Consider the following 14,593-nt stretch of genomic DNA (forward strand, 5'->3'; position numbering starts at 1 on the left):
GGAAAAAAGAGGTGCTGGACTCCCCTCACGGCCCAACTGAGGGGCTGGGGGCTGAACTTTGGAGGAGGTGGAGGAGGAGGAGGAGGAGGAGGAGGAGGAGGAGGAGGGGGAGGAGAAAGGCCGGGAGAGCAGAGATGTGTAGGCGGCCAGGGTTGGCCTGGGTCGGGAGGGCACCAGGGCCCAGTCAGGGCAAAACCAAGAGGAAGTGGCTGAAGCCTAGGGTCCTGGCTCTCCTGGAGCCTGCAGCGGCGGCTGGCTTGCAGAGCAGCGCGAGCGGACTCACGTGTCCCGGGCCACCACCGTCCCCCCCCTCCCGCCTCCAGGCCGACCGCTCGGCAGTCTTTCCTCCTTGGAACTAAAAAGCTCCGCCACTACCCCCCCCCCCCCATGAGAGTCGGGTTTGAGGGGACATGGAACCTTTGCTCCTCCGGCACCCGCAGCACTCTGGGCGCCCGCCGGCCGCGCGAGGGCGAGCATGAGGGCGCGGCCCGGCGGGCGCGACCCCGTGGCGCTCACACCTGCGCCCGCCCGGGCGGAAAAGTTTGCGCGGCCGCGCGCGCCGTGAGCCCTCGGCCGGCGGACGCCGTCGAGCGGCGCCCGCGGGGCTCCGGGCGCAGAAGGGAGCGTGCGAGCGCGCGCCCGCCGGCGTCCGGCCAGAGTTGCTCGGGGACGCGAGCGTCGCCAGCCTCGCCCCTCCCGCCCCTGTCCGCGCGCCGAGTCCCCGCCTCCCTCTTCCCGAAGTCTAAGGTTTGGGGACTCGCAGAGCCAATGAGGCCGGCCGCCAGAGCGGGTGCGCTGGGGCCGCGCGCGCGCGTGCGCGCGTGTGGGGAGAGGCGGGGGCGCGCGTGCGGGATTGGGGCGGGCGCGTGCGTGCGGCGCGGCGCGGAGGGCGAGCGCGCGCCCATTCACTCCGGCACCGCGGCGGGCGGGCGCGCGCGCGCGGGCGGGCAGAGCTCTGCTCTTTCACCTGCCGGGGCGGCGCGGCCCGGCCCGGAGGAGGCGGCGCCGCGGCCGCCCTGCCAATCACCTCGGCGCCTGGCAGCGCCCCCGGCCGCTCCCGCCCGCCCGCTCCCTCCTGCCAAACTGTTACCCTGAGTGTTACCGTCAGGAGCAATGACATCAGGGCTTTAAAACAACTTGTTATTCGGGGAGTAATCAGTTGCAATTAGGCATTAATTAAGTATTATGAAAGTTGATTATTTAAGTGAATTCGGCTTTCGACTCTCCGACTATGGTGAGTACGGGAGTGGGGCGGGGGAGGGCAGGGGGCGCCGCCGCGGGGCTCGACCCCGGCGCGGGCGGGGGGCGCGGGCGCGGGCGCGGGCGGGGCCGAGCGCGGGCGGGATCGCCCCTCGGCCTCGAGGGCCGCCCGGGCCCCCCGACCCGGGCCGCGTCTATAAATAGTTTCTCTTTTAGTTTAATAAACTCGAGAGCAGAGCGGAGCCGCTCCGAGTGTGCAATGCCGGAGCGTGAGAGCGAGCGGGGAGGGAGGGAGAAACTTTCGCTCTCCCTCCCGGGCCCCCCTGTCAGTGCTCGCCGGGTCCCCGGGACTGGTCCGGCCCTCGCTGGGGGGTGCGGCGAGCGGAGGGGGGCGGGAGGGGGGCGGCGGGGGGCACCGCGAGAGACTAAACAGATGTTTTTTCTTTCCTCTTGTGTTTTTGGCGTTCCTCGAAGAGTTTGGGACCAAGGAGAGGAGAATGGATCTCGGTACAGGTACCGGCGGTGGGAACCAGGGGAGGCTCTTTCGCTTTTCTTTCGGTTCTTTTACGGAAGTTATTATTTTTAGCCCAATGAGGTAGCAGCTGAGCAGGGGGTGGGGGCTGGCCTGGAGAGGGTCCGGCGCCCGCTGCGCTTCTCGCCCTGGTTTCTGGATTGCGCGGCTTCTGATGATATTATTGTTATTATTTGTTACTTGCTTAGTGACTGTGACTAATTTGATGCTTGTCATTATGAAAGAAGCGAGGGGAGAGGGAGCTGGGGGGCACCCAGAGAGAGGATTTAGGGGTTTTCTGTGGGGGTTTTTGTTCTCCGTGTTTTTTGAGTGGCTCCGTGGTGTGTGTGTGTGTGTGTGTGTGTGTGTGTGTGTGTGTGTGTGTGTGTTTGTGGGTGTTTCTTTTTCACTGCAAAGATCTCTGTGTGTCAGGCTGTGGGGTGTGTGTTTTTATTTTTTTAGTGGGGGGGGTTGGTTTAGTTTTTGAAAGCAGCGTCCTGTTGGGAAAGGTGGTTAGTCTGGTTTCGGGGCGACTGTCTCAAGGTAAAGGAATTTAATTTATTTGGGACAAGGCTGTGTCGGATGATCAAGCTGCTTATTATGGCTAATGAGTATTTTTCACCTGAGAACCCGTGGGATGCGGCGGCTGTTATCAGTTCAAAGTGAGGGGCCCAGGACGCTCTCTCATCCCCCCTTTTCGCTCCCCTCCCCCAGGGGGACACCAGACAAACTACTAAATTTGGATCCTGGGTTTTAGAGGGCCTAGTATGGCGCCTTAGGCTCGGGTTCCAGATAGCATGATGCTGGCCTGGGGCAGTTCATCCTGATATTTTGGAGCTTTTATCGGTTTTAATCTAAGTTTTTCAATATTTTGCTTCTCTTTTCATCTGGGGTTCCAACCCGAGCCCAGAGTGAGGTTTACCATAAGCTCCTCAGGCTTTCAGTTCGCCAGGTCTGTTGAAACCACATTTTGACCAGGACCCTCAGATCCCAGCCTGACAAAAGCCACTGTCTTCTTTCTAAATGTTTTTGGAAGAACTCAGTAGTAAACAGGTTGAAAATTCATTGAGGCCGATCTCTGAACCCTTGTGTTTGATTTATAGAAGAATAGGGGGCTGTTGGGCTTGTTATTTGTAATGGGCCCAAGTTCATGGCATTGCCCCTTGGGACCCATGAGCTGACATTTGACCTCCTGAGGTCAAAGGGGAGTGGGCAGAGAGGGCAGGAGGCAGCAGGGGGGTGGGCAGGGCCGGTGACATGGTGACCGACTTCGGGAAGTGGGTGTGTGTTTGTGGGGAGAGGGTGGCTCAGAGCTTGTGATTGCATCCAGCCAGGTGTGATCTCTGGTAATCAGATGTGGAGGTCCTTGGGACCTCCGGTGCCCAGGAAGGGGGTGACACCCCCTGCTGGGCAAAGTGGTGAAGGTGTCTAAGGCCACTTCTGTCACCCTGCCCCTCCCTGGCCTCCACCCCCACCTTAATCAGTGCCTCCTTCTTCCAGGCCCCACCCCCTTTCTTCAGAAAGAGGGCCCCCACCCAACCCAGCCCAGAAGCAGACCTTACAGATGGGCCTCGGTTGGCACCACCCCCTACCTGGGGCATAGGAGCCTCTGCTTGTGGGCGGGCACAGTGGACCCAGGCATTACTCAGCTGGAAGGCGGGCCTTCCTCGTCTTCCTCCTCCTAACCTGGGTGCCAGCTGGAGCTGGCATCCATCCTCCTGCCCTACACCGACCAGTCGCTTCCAGTCTGCTAGGGGCACAGGGCTCCAAAGTGCCTCTGGAGGGTGTCCCCGACTGGAGAGAGAGCCTCCTGGGCCTGTGGGTGGCAGAACCTCTTGTAGCACCTCTCCTGGGCTTTAGGGAGACTCACTTCTCCCCGCATTCCAGGGACAGCCTCTGGAAACTTGTCCTAGAAGCTAGAAGAGCCACTTAGGTGGACTGGTCCCTCCTGCAGCTGGAGCGAGGCTCTTCGAGCAGGACCCGGGCCTGCCCTCTAGCCACTCAGTGAGGGGAGGTCAGGGTGTCAGAGTTCTGACTGTTTCCTGGAGGAGCAATCTGGTGATACCCCTCTGCCTTTTCTTTGAACTTGGAAGTTTCACTTAATTTCAGAACTTCAGAAGAAAAGCGCTTTTTTCCCTGTTCACAAAAAAAAGGGAAGCAGGTGGGAACTCTGAGATCCCCTCTGAGACCATCTCTGGGCTGGCTCCATGCTGGTCTTCCATCGACATCTGGAATGTTCTCCTGGACACAGCCGTAGCCAGAGGCCTCGTTGCTGGCCAGGGTTCATTGCTGGTGCTGTGAGGGGCTCCTTCTTGGGGAGAGTGGAGGGGGGACCACGGACAGCTTCCACCAAGGGCTTCTCTGGCACAGTACAAGGCACAGGCCCCAAAGAGTCGCTGGCACCAGGGATCCTATAAGCATTGGGTCATGGGTTAGCATCATCTCCAGCCTGGGACAGGTCCAGGTCCTGAAGCACTCTGGCCATAAGTCATTCAGTGATGGGAGAGCCAAGGCTTCTCAGGAGGGGACAGCAGGACCTCAAGATCCTCGGGGACCATGTGGACCCCTATTCCCCCACCATAGTTCAGCCAAGGGCTGGATCAATCTGGACGTCTTTAGCAATAAAAAATGCCGATGTCGTCCTAATTCACCAGGCCCCGAGATGACAGCAAATTTACATTTTTTAATTAAACTAGCAGCCAGTTTTTATGAGAGGGGGTTGGGTTATGCAAATCAAATGGTTGTGTACGGAAGATTAGGAGAGTTTGGGAATAAATTCCACAAATGCTAATAAAAAAAAAAGGAAAGGGAAAGAGAGGAGGGAGGGAGGAGAGAGAGGAAGAGAGGAGGACATAGTTCCATTAGGCCCTTTTAGAGTGATTTCCCTGGGGGAGGGAGCCATGCAGGGGAGGGGCGGGGGAGGGAGCTTTCAGACACAGGTAAATCCATCCTGCAGTTGGGAAACTCCCCAGGATTAGGCCCCACTAGGCCGATTGCTAGGCCCCAACAAGACCGGAGGCAGAGGCGAAATGGCTGTGAAGCAGCAGCCGAGCTTTGAGAAGGACCTTGCCCCTGGTCCCCCCGGATCTGGTTGTCACTGCCCCGCTTTCCTCAGGGGGAGCATGAGAAGAAGAGGAGGGGCCGTCCAGGGCTAGAGCTGTCCGTCAAGACCCAGGCTGGGCTCTCCCAGGTGGAGGGCCAGATAGGCAAGAGAGCGAGTTCAAGGGGATGGCCACGGACTGCACAGAGGGCCGGAGAGGGCTGGCACTGTCCACTTGGCTCCGTGGCTGCAGCCATGTTGTCAACGGGGGTCAGTGGGAGGAATCGGGGTTGCTCGCTGAGCCAGACCTGCTTCTTTTTCCCTGGGATAAGGTCTGCCGGAACTCCAGGCCGGGGCACCCTGGTATTGTGTACCGACCCCCCCCCCCACACGTGCGACCCACCCACCACCGTTGCATCCTGGCCCTGGCCTCAGCTGTGGAGGAAGCCCAAGCAGGTTGCCCTCGATTTTCCTTCCTCAAGCCTTTACTTGGCCAGATACACCCACTCGACCAGTCTAAGCTGGGGCCAGTCCCTGCAGTCAGGTTGGGCACCGGTTTTGCCAGTCTGCTGCAGGGGGTGGGTACTCCGGTGCCATCTTGGCAGGAAGGAGCCGTCAGAGCCAAGGACAGAATGGGCTGTCTGGGAAGTAGCGAGTTTCCTGGTACCATTCAAACAGAGGCTGGCTGTGACGTTTGCAGGGACTTGAGCATCAGATGACCTTTAAGTCTCTGGCTTTCCAACTCCCAACTTGATTTTACCGGGGAGGTTCGGTCTTGGAGGGCAGGGTTGAATGGACGAGGGGAGAAGCACATCATTTGGGCCTTGTCTTTGGAGGCAGGCGTTTGAGACGGGCGCCTCTGGACCGTGAAGTGGCCCTTGACCCAGCCCTGGTCCGAGCTATCCGACATCAGAGCAGATCTGAGGATGAAAGTCCTGGTGTAGCCGTTCTCCTGTAACAGGAGGCAGAGGCAGCAAGGGCCAATCTGGAAGGATCCCTGGAGGGGACTCACCCCAGGCCCTTTTTTCCTGTAGGGACCGGCCAGGAGAACCCATTAACTCTTCTCCCCAAGAAGGGCACCGGGGTCAGTTAGTCAGACCTCCGTGCGGCCTCCCCATTGCCCTGACGTTCCCCCATCCCCCACGGCCAGGGAATCTGGCTGAGTTGCAGCTTGGGTTTTTATGATGGAAAAATAAAATAAACGGAGGCACCTTTGGAGGGCTGAGCCACGCAGCAGCATCCCCTCATTAAAGCTGCTGCCCCTGGCTCAAGTCCCTGGGCTGGGGATTGGGTGCGGCCCGGGGAGCCTCTGGGCGCCCACTCCTCTGCCTGGACCCCGCCGGGTCAGTGGTGCGCCTGCCTGGCCCGCTGCCATCAGCCTCCTCTGGCCGGCCCACCGTTCTCAGAGGGACCAGGTCGTTTCTCCACCCCCGGGCCCCAAGGCGTGTCCTTTACCACTGCCCTTTCTGAGCTGGTTTTTAAACCTTGACCACCCTGGCTGCTGCCACATCTCCTTGTCTCTCTCCTCCTCCTTTTCCTTCTCTTCCTCTTCGTCTTTGGGGGCTGGGGAGTGGAAGTTGCTCTGTAGTCATTCCAGCCTGTGGGTCCCCAAGGCAAGCAGTAGCTGTTCCAGGGTAGCTGGGCCAGGATAAGGCAGGGGGAAGAAGGAGCAGGGGAGCAGAAGAAGGGCTGGTGGTCCCAGGGTGCAGAGGAAGGCCTCCTTCACTTAGACTCATGGTGACAGGTGGCAGCTTGGTGGTCCAGCACTCACCTCTCTGGCTGCCTGACCGTAGCATAGCATCCTCACACCCCACATTCATCAGGACGTAGTGTTCCCTGTCTGGAAAGAGACCCCACGTGGGTGATGAGGTCGGAGATTCGGTAAGCGCTTGGGAGAGCGCCCGCTATCGTTGCTGCACAATTGAAGGCCGCCTGGTCCTTCCCTGGTTTCCAGGCCCTGCCTGGTGGAGGGGGACAGGTGTGTTCATCTGTCACACGGGGCAAAGGAGCACAGAGTGGAGAGCGCAGGGAGCTCTGTGAAAGGGTGGCCTTCGAACTTGATAAAGGATGGGAGGTATTGGGACAGATGCAGACGGATGTTCCCTGCACCCCCCACACCTTCTAGGCTTCCACACGGCCTTTCTCTGTCTTGCCTTGTACTCCTCACCACCGCCCCCAACAGAACTCCTGCTTCCATTGTGTAGCCACAGCCTTCTGCCCTTTCCGTCCAGGCCACCCAGCTCCCTAAAGCAGGCCCTCCTGCCTCTCTTGCCCCCTCCTCCTTGCAGGCCTCATACCCACTTGGTCCTGGAAAGAGATAAGAACCAAGAGGCTGGTGGGAGGCCTGCGTGTCTGTGGATCTGGTCACGCGATTGGCAGTAGTGTGTCCAGGTGGCGCTCAGACTTCCGTACCCTGGTCCCCAGGAGGTCAAGGCCAGGAACCCACTTTCTTCTGCTACTCCTGCTCCTAATGGCAACCATTAGAGTTAGCTCTGTGTTGACGTCTCCCAGCGCTTGGTACAGGGCTGGTCTCGCGCCTTCCCCCTTTTAGGGCTGGTGGAATTGATTGATTGATGTGCCTCTTCGCCAAGTGCCTCCCGGCTTAGTGGGGGCAGCAGGAGGCAGGCAGGAAACGTTGGCCGATTCCCTTGGGAACCTGCGTTTTAGTTCCTTGAGAGCTTTCTACAGCCTGGTTTACAGGAAGGAGTGGGGCTGGGATTAGGAGGTGACATAAAGGGGGCACAGGATAAAGATGGGCATTGCGTGGCTAGATGGGGGCCTGCGTTAGCTACTAGCTGACCTTGGCTTGGGCCCGGGAGGATCTCCGCACACGCAGCCTGCTACCCTGTGGGAGATAAGAGGGCAGTAGCCAGTGGGTGGTCTGGGACTCTCCTGTGCTTCCTCCCCTGCCCGTCTCCATCTGCCCCCAAGCAGACATCATGGCAGCATGTCTGTCCTCTCTGAGTCCTGTTCCCAGTCCCGGGACCCCTGCAACGAGGTGGACCCAGTGCCAGAAAGAGACCTGGGACTTCTGCCCCCCGTCATGACGTTTGGGCTCCTCCTGAGCCGGCTGTGGTTCTTAGAGCTTCCCACAGACTGCCTCTGGGTTCCCCCTGGCTTCTGGCCTCACAGTCTCTGCCGGTGCTGGTGCCGTAGGCTCTGGGCCACTGAGACTCTTCTGAAAGCCAAGAGGACCCTCCCTGTCGCCTTCTGGCCTAAGGCCAGGGCACTGCCTGCAGGAGCAGGGTGGAGGAGGGGGATGGACACATTTTTTGTCTCCAAAGACCAGGGGTTCCCAAAGGAAACCTTCTGGACTTGAGCTTTGGCCTGCATTGGCCTTTTCTTCTAGGGCTTTCTCCATGAACTCGGGACCCCTGGGAGGGAACATGCTGAGGAGATGCAGTACGTGGGGGCTCCACCACGTCACCGTCAACCAGAAGTACATCTTCTCCCTGGCTCAGATCGTCCCCGCGCTGTAGACCAGGGCCTGCCTCCCTGCCACCCCCTTAGGCCAGGAGCCCCAGGCCGCAGCAAGCCAGGTGGGCTGCCTTGGGGAGGGACTGGCCAGGTGCCACACCACCCAGCAGGGGGCGCCCCGGCGTATCTGCCCCAGTTCTAGGGATAGAGCTTCCCCATCCTCGTCCAAGGGTCTGGTCCAAGCCTTCTGGCCGGGGAGGGGCGGGGGGAGGGCTTCCCCTCCCCCCACCCCCAGAGGTTCCTCGGCGGAGTTTGTTTTGCCAGGGTGACCTGTTTAATCATCTCATTTTCTGGTGGCCGTTTATTCCTCGTTTCCACGGTTACGGCCCCATTAAGGGGAGAAGCAATAAGGCAGCGAGTCAAACAGGTAATAAAAACATTAAAGCCCATGTGCACTGAGGGAGGGCGGGTGGGTGGGAAGGGGGCTCAGTGAGGTGAGACGGCCGGGGAGAAGCAGAGGTAAGAGGCCGCCGGCCTTGTCCTCCAGAGGCCACCAAGCGGGCTCCTGGCCGGAGGGAGCAGAGCACCGCTCCGCGTGCCCCTGCTCCTGGGCCGCACCCTTTGGGGGCCAAGACCCAGTACTAGCTTCGAACCATCCCCAGCCCTCGGTGCCCTGGCAACAGGCTGTATGTTGGGAAGTAAAACAGGAAGGAGAGCCGTGAGGGTTGACAAAAGCCTCCCCCAGGACTCTTCCCGGCTGGTCGTGCCGTCTGGTCCGGTCGCAGGCCTCACCTCACTCACCCTCATGTGGTGGGGGCGGGGGATGATTTCTGACATTGTTTTGAGCTCTAGAACTTTTTTTCTGCCAACTTTATCAGAAAGCATATTTGTGGTGAGTGCCGCTAACAGGGCCGGTCTGGTGAGTAAATACTCCTGGCGTGGACAGCCCTGTGACCTTGAGAAGGAAGCGCACAGCAGGGGGGCCAAGGGCGCCTAGGGAAAGGAGACCAGGTAGCCCCTGGGCTGTTGGGGGGACCTCCTAGGAAGGGACGAGGGGGCCGGAGGGTTTGGGTCTGTGCCTGGCGGGCTCTTCCCGGCAGCGTGGTCTGTCTCAAGCTAGAGTGACACTTGGCTCGGGCTGGGGCGTGCGACTTTCCTGCTGGGGTCTGGGCCACGAGCCCTCGGTGTTGCACTCACAGAGGAGTTTCTGCCAGGTTCTCCCGTGGGCTCCGTAGAGACGCTGCCCTCCCTTCCCTTCGGAGATGGAAGCTGAAAGGAAAGTCAGCCTCTTGCCAACCCCGTCCGAGCCCGGGGGCATGTGCCTCCTTCCCTAGGGGCCTCCTGAGTGTCCGCAGCCCCTCGGCGTGGCCCTCAAGATGGGCAAGCGAGCGACGGTCAGTGGGGCTGACCGAGAGGGGAGAGGGAGAGACTGAGTCTTCCTCGGCCAGGCAGAGCAGGGCTCTGGCAGGAGTTGGCGGTACTAAGCAAGCGTGAGCCAGCCTCTGCTGCCCAGGAGCCTCGGGTCAGTGGCTCAGAGAGAAGAGCAGAGGTCCGTTTTGGGGCACCCCTGGGTGAGGAGCCCCTACTTCCTCCCCCCCTCCCCTCTCTGCTGCCAGTGCTCTGATCCTTTGCAAACCCACCAAGGTCTGTGTCTCCAATTATTAAATTTCAAAGTTGATTTCTGACTAGAGAGGGAGAGAGAGAGGAAGGTCTGGGAAATGGGGGAAACCCTCTGGCTGGGAAGCGTGTCTTGGGAACGGACCTAGATGAGTTAATATTCCGATCAAACAATTAAAAATAGAAAATGCTCCCGCGGCACCAGCTGCTGGGGCTTTTCAGCAACTGTCACCAGTAGGTTCACGGGGCAGGTGGTGCTGGAAAGGCGTTTTTCCACCAACGGCAAATATCCGAGATTACAGCGTGCCCCCCACTTCCCTCCCAGGACCCAGGACAGGTGTCTAGGGGCTCCCGGCTCCCCCTGAACTCCCCACGGGGGCCTGGAGCCAGGGGTCTGTGCAGCTTCAGGGCGGCCCTTCTCCGCTCCAGGGCCCGGCCACAGCGGTGAAGTCATCGCCAGATGCCTTGTTAATTGCTTTAAGAATCTAACTTAAAATAAGATGAAAACTTATATTCCTGGGTGACGAGTAATTTCCCATCGAATAGTAAATTAATGGAAGGGTTATACCAGGGGGCCTGGCCGGGAGGCCATGCTCATCTGATAAATCCAGGTGGCTTGGGCAAAACAGGTCTAGACCAGTGGCTCCCCTAAGCCTCAGGCCAGGCCCCGCTCCCTGGCTCCTCGGGGGCTCCACTGTGGCCTGCTGAGTTGAGAGGACGTGTTCCATGTGTGCTCAAGGTCCCTGTCAGAGACGGGGACCAGCTTTTCAAGACCCCCAGGTAGGAGAGGCTCAAGCATGAGATGCCCCCAGGCATGAGAAGGTCCTGGGTGGCCTGGCCGCCCAGGAGGTAGAGCACGTCTCTTGACGCCCAGAAGCACTTTCCATCGGTCACACCGTGTAGTCACCAGCATGGTGACCAGCTGCCCCAGTCCGCCCAGGACTGGAGAGATCCACGTCCCGTGAACGCCTCAGTTCTGGAGGCAGGTGGATGGACTGACTGACATGGCCCCTCCCTTGGGGTCCGGGAGAGCCCACACACCTCGTGAACTAGAATAGTCTCTGTCCAGGATGGGTGGCTGACAGCTGGCTTCACCTCAAACGCCCAGCTCCGTGGGCTGCTGCTTTCAGCTGGGTGCGCGGAACCCGGCTGGGCGTGACGCACCCCTCCCCAGGCACGGCGGGGAAACCACTGCTGGACAGAGGAAAGGACTTGAACCTGTGCACCCCCCTCCACGCCCCACCCCTTCAGCACTGAGCCCTTGCTCCCATGGTGAGGATGCGGCTCAACGGGCAGCATGATCAGAGCACCCGTGAGTTTATCGAGTACCTTCCTTCTGAGACATTCAGAGCACGCCACATTTAGGGTCCCATTTCTCCTGTCGGTTCCCTGGGAGGAACACAGGGAGTTGCCCTGTTTAACAGGTGGGGAGACAGGAGGCCCAGAGACGCTGACGGGTGTGTGCCCATACGCAAGGAGCAGGACTGCCTCCCACGGAGAAGAGGGACTCTCTGGAGAACCATTCCGGTGGCAGCCCAGTCCTGGATGTTTACTGTGCTGCCTGACCCACAGCCCCAGACGTCTCTGGGCCCCACCTGTATCCCACCTGTAACACGTGGACACATCCCGGGGCCTTCCCTGCAAAATAAAATGCGCTCATTATTACAGTTGTATTTTGAGCTTTTTGGAGGAAGCCTCCCCAGGAGGCATTCATTCTTGCCCATCTCCTAAGAAAGGGGTCTTCCCATCTGTTTGCAGGGATGGGTTGAAGGGCACTTGGAAAACATTCTGACTTGTCTCTTTGGTGAAATGGAAATGAGCAGACTGGACACAGGGCCTCTTCAGGAAGAGAGTCGAAATGAATGGGCATTCTCCTAGGAGACAGGTTGGCAGATGTGCGACTGTCGGACGTCTTTCTGTGTAAGCATAGACTTTGCTGGAGGGGAAGATCGGGACGTGGCCCCTGGTTCACCGGGAGACCCTTGCAGCTCGGCCTGGGGATGTATGTCCCACTGGCCCTCATTGCTTCGAGAAGTAATGGGGCCTCCTTGGAAACTATACAGGATAAACTTGCTGCTTTACAGACAGCTGTGCCCGCGTGGGGTTTGAGCCTGGGGACCGTACTGAGTGCGGCAGGTGTAGTCCTAGAGAGGACCCAGCCAGCTCCTTTCTTGGCGTTGACCACGCTGCTTTGAGAGGTAGGGAGCCATCAGGTGTTCTTGGGAGGACTGGGGCCACTTGAGTGGCCTCCTTCCACCCTCCCACCACACACCTACCCCCACCCCAGAGGAAGGAATTATGGGGCAGTAGGACTGAGAATTCCTAGTCTAAACAACTCAGGAAAGCATGCTCCGAGAGTGAGCCAAGCCGGAACCGCAGATGGTGTGATCCTGGGTTGTAACTACAAGGACAGTGGCTGTGAATGTTCCATGTTATGTGGCAGTTGCTGTTCAAGCAGACAGACTGGTAAACTCTAGACTGCAGGGATCTGAGCAGGCTCGCCTCTGTTCATCTTCTCTCACCCCCAGGGTAGGGGAGCGAGGGTGGTTTAGACAGAGCAGACAGACAGACAGACAGACAGCCCTAGAAAGGCAGGTGGAAGGAGCAGGAGATAAGTAGGCAGCTGGGAGCGCCCTGCCCTGGCCCCGGCTGGAGGGTGTGGCCTCTTGCTTGGACCCCATGAGCCCCTTTCCCTGGCCTGCCTGATAGGAAGGGTCATTTGGGGGCTCCTGGGAGGCGAATGGGGCTCTTCCCTGGAGACCCCAAGGCAGGGCCAAGAGCCCGGAGAAGGAGACGGGGATGTTTTCTGTTTCTGGGTCCCTTGGGGGCCCAGGGGCAGATTGAGACAGGCTCCTTGCAGGGAAGGTGTTAACAAACAGCAGGTGATTAAACATGACAAGCGGTGACATTTCTGTGCAGGGTTCTCAGAGTCCCGGCAATGCCAAGAATGAAGCTATAAACCCTGACATTTTGTGTTATGCACTGAGAGGTTTTTAATAGACCTCTCTCCCTCTTCCCCAGTCAACTTCTCCTTCCCTCTTCCCACCCCCCCCCCCCCCGTTGCAGCCACTGCCCCCACGGACACCTCCTGCCTGCCCGGTGCAGCCTGGCCCTGGGAGCCTTGCTGGGCCCTTGGGTTCCTGCATCTCTGCAGTCCTCTGACCTCTCCCTCCCTCGAGGACCTTAGCAGGGCCAGGTCTCCCAGATCCCCCGCTGCCCTCCACAGCCTCTCCCTCTGCTTTGATCTCTCCCCCCCTCAGCCTTCACTCCCTTCTCCTTTTTTTGGGCCCTGATCTCACAGCCTCACCCTCTGCTGCGGCTGTCCCAGTTGTTTGCAATGGCAGGTGGCTGTCCCTGTGCCCTCTTTGTGTTAATAACGTTTTCAGACAGACTTGATAGGGGGTGTAGGGAGGTGGTAGGGCTTGGGATGGGATTTTTCCCCCCCATCTTTTTTCAATTTCCTTTTCTCCTTTTTGGGACAGAGACAGGAGGTGGAGGGAGAGAAGTGCACCACAATACAAACAGTTGCTGGGTTTATTCTGAAAGGGCCTGGCCAGCAACAGTTGTTCCTCTCCCAGAGAAATGTTGGGACAACTGGGGCCTCTTTTGTTCTCGAGGCAGAGCCCTGCGAAGGGCATTTGGAGGTGAGCCTGAGGCTCAAGAGGGTCAGGGACCCAAGAGCTCCTGCCTCAGTCCCACCCAAGGGAGGAGAGGTTCCTAGAGCTCCACAGGGCTGGCTTGGTACGAAAGTCAGGCACCCCCCCCCCCCCACCCCTCACCCCGATCCCAGCTCTTCCCTGATGAACTTGAGAAGCACTTAGTTTTCTGTATCCATTCAGTAAATATTTATTTGGGTCAGGCGCTCTGCTAAAACAGTAGTCCCATCCTACGGGTCCTGCAGTCTAGGGAGACAGAAGGGTAATTAGACAAGTTATTACAGAAGTGCTACCGCATGGAGCAGGGCGTCATGAGAGGACGAGGAAGGGACCCTATAGAGTGTGGTGATCTCGGAGGGCTTCCAGGAGGAATGAAATTTCTCCTGGGACCTCCAAAGGATGCGTGGGGTCAGGGTGGGGCAGCCGGGCCCTGGGTCAAAGGAGGTGGGTGCTTCCCTGTCACACAGGCGCTGGCTGGCAGGTTGGTGGGGAGCTGTGCCGGCCCCAGGGCTGTGCTCCTTCGAGCCCTGAGTGACTGGCCCAGAACTCACTCTTCCAGCCTCCCTTCTACCAGTTCCACCCGTCTGTGCCAGGCCTGGTGCTTGGGGGCAGAGCAGGAACCCAGCTCAGCCCTGTCCCTGTGGGAGGGAGAGCAGCCAGGAAGTCAGCAGGTGCCACCGAGGACAGGCCTCTCTGATCATTCCTGCCTCCTAGGCACCTCTGCTGATGACTCACTGACGAGGGGGCAGGAGGGAAGAGGCAGACCTGTGTGGTAGGCGGCCCTGCAGTCGGAGTCGGGGCCCCGGGGAGCCCAGCTGGGACGGTGGCATGTCTGTGTGTCTGCTTACTACCCCTCTTTACCTCCTGCACCTGCTGGCCTCCCAGGCACAGCCGGGGCCTGGGCTCCAGGAAGCCCTCCTGGAGCTCACAGCTGGCCTCCCTCCTGTGCCTCCAGGGGTGTGTGGAAGGCCCCAGTGCTGCTGTGCCTCCCCCATCAGACTCGGAGCCCTCTGACACCAGAAACCATCCTCCCTGAGTCCCTGACCCTGGGAAATACACGCCTATAGGTGCCTGGGATATATTTGAGAAACTCACCTGGACCCCGGAAGAAGAGGACGGGGGCTGACCCTTAGCGCAAGACCAGTGAGGAGC

The 14,593-nt window shown here is 59.4% G+C and overlaps 1 protein-coding gene across 1 annotated transcript in view; it reads left to right on the forward strand.

The window, feature by feature from the left end:
- The first annotated feature begins 1,145 nt into the window (after window positions 1-1,145).
- CASZ1 (castor zinc finger 1) overlaps window positions 1,146-14,593 on the forward strand; it is a 52,882-nt gene continuing 39,434 nt past the window's right edge. The window contains exons 1-2 of the mRNA XM_047085406.1: window positions 1,146-1,234; window positions 1,675-1,713. Coding sequence (XP_046941362.1) covers window positions 1,186-1,234; window positions 1,675-1,713 — 88 coding nt within the window. The 5' untranslated portion in view covers window positions 1,146-1,185. The remainder of the gene's footprint in view (window positions 1,235-1,674; window positions 1,714-14,593) is intronic.

This window comes from Lynx rufus, unplaced genomic scaffold, assembly GCF_022079265.1.
Source record: "Lynx rufus isolate CCGP_SWC_20201006 ecotype Redwood Valley unplaced genomic scaffold, mLynRuf1.p SCAF_2, whole genome shotgun sequence".
NCBI classification, from domain to species: Eukaryota; Metazoa; Chordata; class Mammalia; order Carnivora; family Felidae; genus Lynx; species Lynx rufus.